This window comes from Poecilia latipinna, unplaced genomic scaffold (assembly GCF_001443285.1).
Source record: "Poecilia latipinna isolate Pla-1442-1.1 unplaced genomic scaffold, P_latipinna-1.0 Scaffold533, whole genome shotgun sequence".
Lineage (NCBI taxonomy): Eukaryota > Metazoa > Chordata > Actinopteri > Cyprinodontiformes > Poeciliidae > Poecilia > Poecilia latipinna.
The window spans coordinates 276,763-286,280 of NW_015113149.1; the positions used below are offsets into that span (position 1 = coordinate 276,763).

The window sequence follows — 9,518 nt, forward strand, 5'->3', positions numbered from 1 at the left end:
AAAACTTAAAAAAGAAAACATGAATCCAGAACTGAAAGAAAATAAAGTATTAGGGCCTTGTTAAGAAAATAAAATAATGAAATTGTGAGAATAAAGTCAGAATAATATGAGAGTAAAGTTGTGGTGTTACCACAAAAAGTCATATTACAACTTTATTTTTGAAATATTATATCTCATATAACTATTCTCATGTGACTTTATGCTCGTAATTTTATTGCTATATTCTCATATTTTTATGACTTTATTCTCATATGACTTTATTCTCATAATTAAATTTTTTACTTTTTCTTAGTGCAGCCCTAATACTTAATGGTTAAAGTATGTATGCAGCAATGGTTAATATTATCTGCATTTATATTTTAGTTTGCAGTAAATAGTTTATTTTTTTGTTTTTGCTACTGATTTTCTGTCTCCCTGACAGGTAACCAAAAGTAGAGAAGCAACTCTCTGGTCCTTCTGGTTGTAAACTGTAAACTTCCCATTGAAACGTTGAGGCCGGTTCTCTTTAAATCACAGATAAAGCTTTATTGACATGCAGTGTTCATGTTTTATTGAATGTTGGATTGTGCAACGCGGAGATCGAAGATAAGATGTAGCTGAACTGAATTTTTCCAAGCAGATTGACTCAGGTGGCTTTACTTACTGGGCCCTGTTTGTTTGTTTGTTTGTTTGTGTGTGTGTGTGTGTGTGTGTGTGCGCATGTGTGTGTGTTTACATCACTTCAAGCCTCATTATTATTGATTGAAACTGAATTTCATTTGCATGAAGTGACAAAAATCCAAATTTTGAAGGAAATTGGTCTAATTTTTCAAAAAAGCAGAGACTGAGCTTCATGTTCATTTAACTCAGCTACAACATGGTAATAACTGAAATATATACAGTAGATAAATTTGGGTAAAACATTTTCTTCCTGAGATGCCTTTGATAAAATGAGTCAAGTTTTGACATGAAGGAACCGTGGGAACAGCAGTGTTTTCTAATGACATGTTTTAATCTCAATAAGCTGTAATGTTTATGTGTGTTGAGGTGAAAACATGTATGTTTGCTGGGATCTGGGTGGAAATGATGAATCCCTTATTTGTGTTGAGAAAAGATGAATTAAACTGTGAAATAAAAGTCTTGCTGACACAGCTGTATACTGTTGTGTTTTTAAATATAAAAACATCCTGCAGCTGTGACATCTTTTAGCATCAGCTTCCTACAGAGAGGGGAAAACACCTTAAAGGTGCACTTCCTCATGTTTAGGAGACATCTGCGGATTTACTGTGGGCATTGAAAGCTGGACAGACAAAAATAAATCATTAAACATTTCCACCTTTAATGTGACCTACTTCCTGCATCTGTTGATAAAAACAAGTCAGTCACCTGGTTGAATTTAAGAGTTTGCTGAATCACATTTTGATTCTGCTTGGGTTCATGCCTGCAATCACTTACTTTGTAGTAAATTTTTTTAAAGTCTTTTGACATTTGCAGCATTTACACTGCAAAAACACAAAATCTTACCAAGTATTTTTGGTCTAGTTTCTAGTGTAAATATCTTGGTGAATTTGAAAAAATAACTTTTCAGCAAGAATAGAAGCTTGTTTTAAGTAAATAATTCCTTAATATTGAAAAGGTACTTGTTCCATTGGCAGATTATAATGACATACCAAAAGAACTAGTACTTTTTCATCTATATTGCATTTTTGCAGTGTAGCTAGTCATAGCTATTAAGGATCTCGCTGTACAAAAGTGTAATTCAAAAGAAAGTGTACAAAATAATGCATAAAATGCTGAAGAGTCTGGAACTAGGTCCAGTGTTAGTCCAGTGGAAGTCTGTTTTCATCCAAGCTCTTCAAAGAAAGTGTATTTAAAGTAATGCATAAGACAGGCATCTGTGTCCAGTGTCAGTCCAGTGGAAGTCTGTTTTCATCCAAGCTCTTTTGTTCTATACATGCAGGTGCTTCACTTGTGCTGGGGGGGATTACAGAAATTGTGATCATGTAGGATTATCAGCTAGAAATAGGAGCTTGTTTTAAGTCAATAATTATTTAATGATGAAAAAGTACTAGTTCCAATGGCAGATAATTTCACACATGATGAGACATTTTCCGATAAATAAAATAATCTCCCGATGGTACAAGGACTTTTTCTTCAATATTAAGGAATTATTGACTTAAAATAAGCTTATATGTCTTGCTGAAAAGTTACTTGTAAGTTAGTTTTGTCTTATTTCAAGTGAACTATGAAATTTGTATTAGAAACTAGAGTAAAACAAAATATCTCCTTTATTTTAACAAAGATTTGACGTTGAAGCATAGATTGTAAGATTTCATTGGTATAAGTTGCCAAAATCTTAAAAATGTTTCTGTTTAGTTCAGTTCATATTTTGAGGACAATAAATTGCAGAATACCCAAGTATCTAAGATTATAACTTCCATCTATTCTCATTAAGAGGCAAGACAGATGATGAGTAGTACCCAAAATAATTTTTAAAATAAACTCAGAGCAGTACCTTATTTTCTTTTTCTAATCTCATCAACTCATGAATCCAAACACATACACACTCATTCTGGTTTTATAAGTAAATGTGCAAGTCCTCTTAAGTTAATGTCTTCATTGTTTTTAAGCAATAGTAGCTGTCAAAATTGCACTTTTTATCATGCTTTCTTTAAACTAAATGAATTGGAACAAATCTTGAGCCTGAAAAATTTTGTTTTTTTTTTCAGTCTGTTTTACATCCTTGACTGGAACCACTAAAGATTTGGTGAAATTAAATTTCTCTTTTTTGGTTTAGAGGAGACATCTGTTTTTTTCATAGAAGTGTTTTCTTCATCACATTTGTCACATGATCCAAGTTATACTTTTGCAGGTTTATAAGTGGTCAAAACATGCTGTAAATGTTCAAAGGGCATGTTTGCTATGTACTCATAAATACTGATACCTGATAACATAATTATAAATCCTTGCAATGGTTCCTCCCTTCTAAAAAGAAGGTTAACAGATTCACAGAGCTGCACAGCAGAACTTGAAAAGCCCCAGGACTGAATGTTTCTATTTTTTGAAGGAGAACGTTGTGTTTTTCTGCATGCAGGTGGCTTTATGTGCAGTAGAGGCAAATAATGTTTTAACAAACTTTTGTTGAAGTGGGATATGGCACAGAAAGGAGTTCAGATGGATTCTCAAGTCTCCTGTTGCATCTGCCTGGATCTACTGAAGGATCCAGTGACTATTCCCTGTGGACACAGCTACTGCATGAACTGTATTAAAGACTTATGGGACAGAAAAGATCAGAAGGGAATCTACAGCTGCCTTCATTGCAAGAAAACTTTTACACTGAGGCCTGCCTTGAAGAAAAACACCATGCCAGAAAAGTTGGTGGAGGATACAAAGAAGACTGAACTCAAAGATGCTCCAGCTGATCGCTGCTTTCCTGGACATGAAGACGTGACCTGTGACATTTGCACTGGAAAGAAGATGAAAGCTGTAAAGTCCTGTCTGGTTTGTTTGGTTTCTTACTGTGAAAATCACCTCCAACCTCACTATGATGTTGCTCAATTTAAGAAACACAAGCTGGTGAATCCGTCCAAGAAACTTGAGGAACACATCTGCTCCCATCATGATGAGGTGATGAAGATCTTCTGTCGTACTGATCAGAAGTGTATCTGTTATCTCTGCTTAATGGATGAACACAAAGGCCATGAAACAGTCCAAGTTGCAGCAGGAAGAGCTGAGAAGCAGAAGGAACTTGAGGCAAAGCGAAGGAAAGTCCAGCAGAGAATCCAGGACCAAGAGAAAGATGTGAAGCTGCTTCAACAGGAGGTGGAGGCCATCAATGTCTCTGCTGATAAAACAGTGGAGGACAGTGAGAAGATCTTCACCCAGCTGATCCGTCTCCTCCAGAAAAGAAGCTCTGAGGTGAAGCAGCAGATCAGATCCCAGCAGGAAACTGAAGTGAGTCGAGTCAAAGATGTTGAGGAGAAGCTGGAGCAGGAGATCACTGAGCTGAAGAGGAAAGACGCTGAGCTGGAGCAGCTCTCACACACAGAGGATCACAACCAGTTTCTCCACAAGTACCCCTCACTGCCAGCACTCAGGGAGTCGACACACTCATCCAGCATCAACATCCGTCCTCTGAGACACTTTGAGGACGTGAGGAAAGCTGTGTCAGATGCAAAACACGATCTAGAAAACCTACTGACAGAGATAAAATCAAACATCTCACTGACAGTGAGTAAAGTTGATGTTTTACTGCCAGAACCAGAACCAAAAACCAGAGCTGACTTTCTAAAACACTCACAAGAAATCACTCTGGATCCAAACACAGCAAACAAATTTCTGTTGTTATCAGATAGAAACAGAAAAGTAACATTAATGAAGCAACAGCAGCCTTATGAAGATCATCCAGAAAGATTCACTTATTTTTGTGAAGTCCTGAGCAGAGAGAGTCTGACTGGACATTCTTACTGGGAGGTGGAGTGGAAGGGGGGAGAGATTGAAGTTGCCGTCACATACAAGAACATTTCCAGAACAGGTACATCAGAAAAATGTGGATTTGGACTCAACGACAGATCCTGGGCTTTGCACTGTGACGCAAATAGTTACTTGTATTCCTACAACAATGCTAAAACTCCAGTATCAGGTCCAGTTTCCTCCAGAGTAGGAGTTTATCTCAATTACAAATTGGGTGTTTTGTGTTTTTACAGCATCTCTAAGAAAATGACTCTGCTGCACAGAGTCCAGACCACATTCACTCAGCCGCTCTACGCCGGGCTTTGGCTTTTAGATTATGGAACCACAGCTGAGCTCATTAGAGTTAACCAAAGTACCAAGAGCAAAGCAAACTGGGCTTTTTAATTATTTTAGTTGGTAAATAATGACACTTTCAATCCAAACTTGCATTAAAAAATGCATTAAAGGTCCAGTAAATGTGAACTTTGCATTAAATGTTATTATTTGCTGAATGACACTGATTGACAACCATCATTAACTTTCATTAAAAGTCCTTCATGTTTATGAAAGTGTCATGTCAGTCTTATGCAAACTCCATAAATAAAGTAGATGATGTGTCAACACTAAGAAAAACACTGAGGGACAACTGAATCAACTTTGTTAAAATATGGTTTTAATTTAGTGTAACATCCTGTTTTTGTATTGAGAGAGAGACTTTTGATAATTAAATATTCACAAAGCTACAAGGTTATTTAGATTTTGGCAGTAATGTGATTCCTTATGATCATTCAATGAATGTACAATTGATTTTTTAAGGCTCACTGAGTAAGTAGAATAATTTCCCTTCACTTTCACACTGATAAGAAATTATCTATTTGATTTATTCAGACTGATGCATTTGTTGTTCATTAATAAGAGTCCACAGTTTATGAGACCTTATCAAATCAATTAATTGATAAATTAATACTTAAAGCCTGATGAAAGTGTAGCACTGATATAAAAGATTAATATGGGATGAAAATTTCTTCCTTAAGACGATTCAGGAGGATTTTACACTGAATGCTCAAGATTTGAACTTTGGCAGTTAAGGTTTAATTTTTACTTGTTTTGACAGAAAACATTAAAAAAAAAAACAGTGTTGTGTGGTTTCGGTTTCCCTTTTACACGTGGCATCACGGACCCAGGGAGATGAGCAGGTTTTAACTTTTATTCCCTCAATGCTTGTCATCTGTTTCTGAACTTTATTGTCACATTAACACAAATCTGGGGGTGAAAGTCTGTTTGCATTGTGAAAAGTTTAAAGATAAAAATGTAATCAGCTTTAATATAATTTGATTCTGTTATTGTGTTTTAATCAGATGTGGATTGGATGATTGTTTAACTCATGAATCATTTAAGAAACTAATGAATTATTAACAGTTTAAACTGCTTATTGTTTTATTTAGCTGATCCTTATGTTTGCTTTTGATTTCATGTAAAATGTTTTAAATGTTTTATAAAAATAACGTTTCATTATGTTTTGATCATAAAAACAAATAAATTGAATTTACTGGGTCATGTTTTCTTTTTATTATGATGGATATTTTTCATTATACTTAATATTTTTATCTATTGAAAATTTTAACTCTGCCCACTGCTACCAGAATATTGAAAGTGGAAAATGAATTGAGGAAGGATATTTAATAAAAAAGGAAATAGAAATATTTACTCATGGTTACTTATTACTTCACTATTATTCAGCCTCCTGAAAGGCAATTCTGACTGAGCCACACTTTTCATGGTAGCACAATAGTGCTAAATACATTCCAGAGAATGGAGAACATGAAAGATCAACACTAAACAGAAGAGGTGACCTCAGATCAGCGTGAAGGTTAAATTTATTTATTTACCACATTTCCAATCACTCATGTGGCCCAAACACTTTACCAGCTAATAACATAAAATTATACAGTAATGTGAGGCAGTTATGTAATAAACATATATAGAAGAATTAAGTACAATTAGAAAATTAAACAATATGACTAGAACAACAATGACAAAGGCTGGTAAAGAACAATGCTTCTGTTGACTTCTGCTGAAAGTCAGCCCATAAAACTGTGTTTAGTAGAGATTTAAAATGTCCCAGTGTTTGTACAGAGCTAATATTTAGAGACAGACTGATCCAGAGTCTGAGAGCTGCAGCAAGTTAAGACAAGACCTTGGAATAGATTACATCCACTGTGAACTGGAGCTTCTTACTGGAGCAGAAAAAATAGGAGTTCAGATGACAAAGAAGGGGACTGGCGGTTGAGTAATTTAAGAAGAAAAAGTAAAGTTTAAATTTTATTCTGTGTGTAGGAGGAAGTTAGTGCAGTGAGGCCAACACTGGGGTTTTATACTCCTTTTGCTTCCTAACAGTCAGCAGACTTAGGATCAACAGGTCTACCTTCAATATATGAGGATGGCATAACAAGTGAAACTGCTGCAGTTCTTTAATTTTAACTCATAGTAGTTTTTACTTCACAAATGGTGGAAATAATGGAGTTTTTCTTAAAAAACTAAAACTGCCCAATTTATCTACAGTAATGTCAAAAATCTTATAAAAATAAATTTGCTTTTCTTTCATAAGGCTTCTGACTGCAGAGGTTGAAATCGCCTGATTTACACAGAATGGAAAAAAGTATGAAGAAACATGAGATGCAACTAAATCAACCTATGAACTCAACATATTCTTACGAAATGAAAAAATACATCTTAACTCTGTTATCTTTGCATTAAATAATCATAGGTTATTGTTTGTTTCTGGTAATTTGAGCTAATTGTTTTGCCTTACAAAATAATCAGTTTTCTGTTAATTAAATATTATTTCACAACAACTTTCCATTAAGGTGAACCCAAGGGCATAAATCCCATCTCATTATTGGGGGGAACAACAAACAGGAAAATTTCTTAAGACCAATTTTTGTGGTTTAAACAGTTTTTAAACCACATTCAAGCTGCAGAACCAAAAACATCAAACCTGTTTTCTCAGTAAACAAACTGCTGAGAACTAAAACTAAAACTCAAATGTTGCTTCTATACGAGTTTTGTTCAGTCTCAATGATCTAATCTCTGCTACACCTTTACAAAAATTTAAGGTTCTGAAAAAAAACAAGTTTCCTCTTAATAAAATTCCTTATAAACATTGATTTATTGAAATGGCTCCCAATACAATTTATGGCCTATTTAAATTATAACTTAAGTTTCTTTATTTTTAAGCCTTTTTTAGTTTTGTCATGTCCTGGGTGACTGAGAACAAATAAGTAGATAGAGATTAATATCTGGGAAGTACCATAACTTAAACATAATACTTAAAGCACTAGGGTTTATATAGAAAAATATTCAGATTTTATTTTGTGGTTTTAAAGGCTCTATATTGAAAACAGTGAGAAATAAAGGTATAACTTTCTGTTTTTCCTCTGTTCTCGGCTCAAACGCAGAGCTGTCGGCCACTCCTCAGCCCCTCTCTCCCATTTCAAACTCTTCTAATTAATGTAAGAGTTAAATATGAATGAGATGTTTGCTGCCTTTGACAAAAAGCTTAAGTCTATGAAAGCAGTGTGGCCTTTTTTGCTTGTTTTGATTTCCAAGGCATAACAAGGCTGTTTATCATGATTCAGCCAAAGTAATGAAATAACAAACTGCAGTCTGACTTTTATTAATGTGTTTCTTCTTATTGAGCAATGAATGTAAATAAAGGGTGTTACATGTCTTTTGCTTTAAGTATTTACTTAATGGAGGATTTTTGTTTGTGCTGCAGAGCCACAGCTAGCAGCTAGCTCCTCCCTTCAGCAGCTCCAATGGAGCCTGTACTGTTCAGCAGGCAGCTGTTGCTCCTCACACACTTTGGACCGAACCATTGTTCTAACAGTAGTGGGGGGACCAAAAAAATAATTCTTATTATTTTCTTAGATGAATGGCAGATTTACTTTGTTCGTTGTTGCTTTTGCCTTTTCATATTGATCTTGTTTAAATGCAGACGTTTATTCAATATTTTGTATTGGGAGGTGGGTGGGGGGGTTTCTAGACTTTTCCAAGATTGGAAGGGTCTGGAGCCCCTCCCGACTCCTCCAGGATGTAAGCCCATGGCTGAGCCGGAAAAGCAAACAACATCTTTTCCTGAAATCAAACATCAAATAAAGTCCGTTTAGCCTTTCCACCACTGTTCAGTTCTTTCTGAAGATTTCTTGGTTCCTTCTAGCAGATGAGAAATCTTTGTTATGATCTCTGCGCAGCAAAAGGCAAGAGCTGACAAGTCCGGTGGCTGAGAAAGGGGAAAAAGCTGGATTTGGCTTCTGGAGTGACTCAGTTGTTTTCTTTGGAAGAAATTAAACAGGATATAAAATGGATTCTGTGAAGTTCTCCTGTTCGATCTGTTTGGATCTACTGAAGGATCCGGTGACGATTCCCTGTGGGCACAGCTACTGTATGAACTGTATTAAATGCCACTGGGATGGAGAAGATCAGAGGAGAATCCACAGCTGCCCTCAGTGCAGAAAAGAGTTCATACCAAAGCCTAACCTGGAGAAAAACATCATGTTAGCTGATTTAGTGGAGGATCTGAAGAAGACTGGACTCCAAGCTGCTCAAGCTGATCGCCACTATATTGGATCTGAAGATGTGGCCTGTGATGTCTGCACTGGGAGGAAGATGAAAGCTGTCAAGTCGTGTTTATCTTGTTCAGCTTCTTATTGCAAGGATCACCTCCAATCTCACTACGATGACCCACAATTACAGAAGCACAAGCTGGTGAGCCCATCCAAGACTCTCCAAGACAACATCTGTTCTTGTCATGAGGAGGTTATGGAGATCTTCTGTCGTACTGATCAGCAGTGTATCTGTTATCTCTGCTTAATGGATGAACACAAAGGCCATGAAACAGTCTCTGCAGAAGCAGAAAGGGCTGAGAAGCAGAAGAAGCTCCAGAATTGTCGACAACAAATCCATCAGAGAATCCAGGACCGAGAGAAAGATGTGAAGCTGCTTCAACAGGAGGTGGAGGCCATCAATGTCTCTGCTGATAAAGCAGTGGAGGACAGTGAGAAGATCTTCACTGAGCTGATCCGTCT

At 36.1% G+C, this 9,518-nt stretch overlaps 1 protein-coding gene across 1 annotated transcript; it reads left to right on the top strand.

The window, feature by feature from the left end:
- Nucleotides 1-3,065: 3,065 nt before the first annotated feature.
- Nucleotides 3,066-4,841, top strand: LOC106952664 (tripartite motif-containing protein 16-like). The gene has a single exon (XM_015040912.1). The coding sequence runs from the start codon at nucleotides 3,133-3,135 to the stop codon at nucleotides 4,834-4,836; it is 1,704 nt and encodes a 567-aa protein (XP_014896398.1). The 5' UTR covers nucleotides 3,066-3,132; the 3' UTR covers nucleotides 4,837-4,841.
- Nucleotides 4,842-9,518: the final 4,677 nt, after the last annotated feature.

Bases quoted from the DNA above. Each gene is read 5' to 3' on its own strand.
- LOC106952664 (XM_015040912.1), top strand. From the start codon at position 3,133: ATGGCACAGAAAGGAGTTCAGATGGATTCTCAAGTCTCCTGTTGCATC.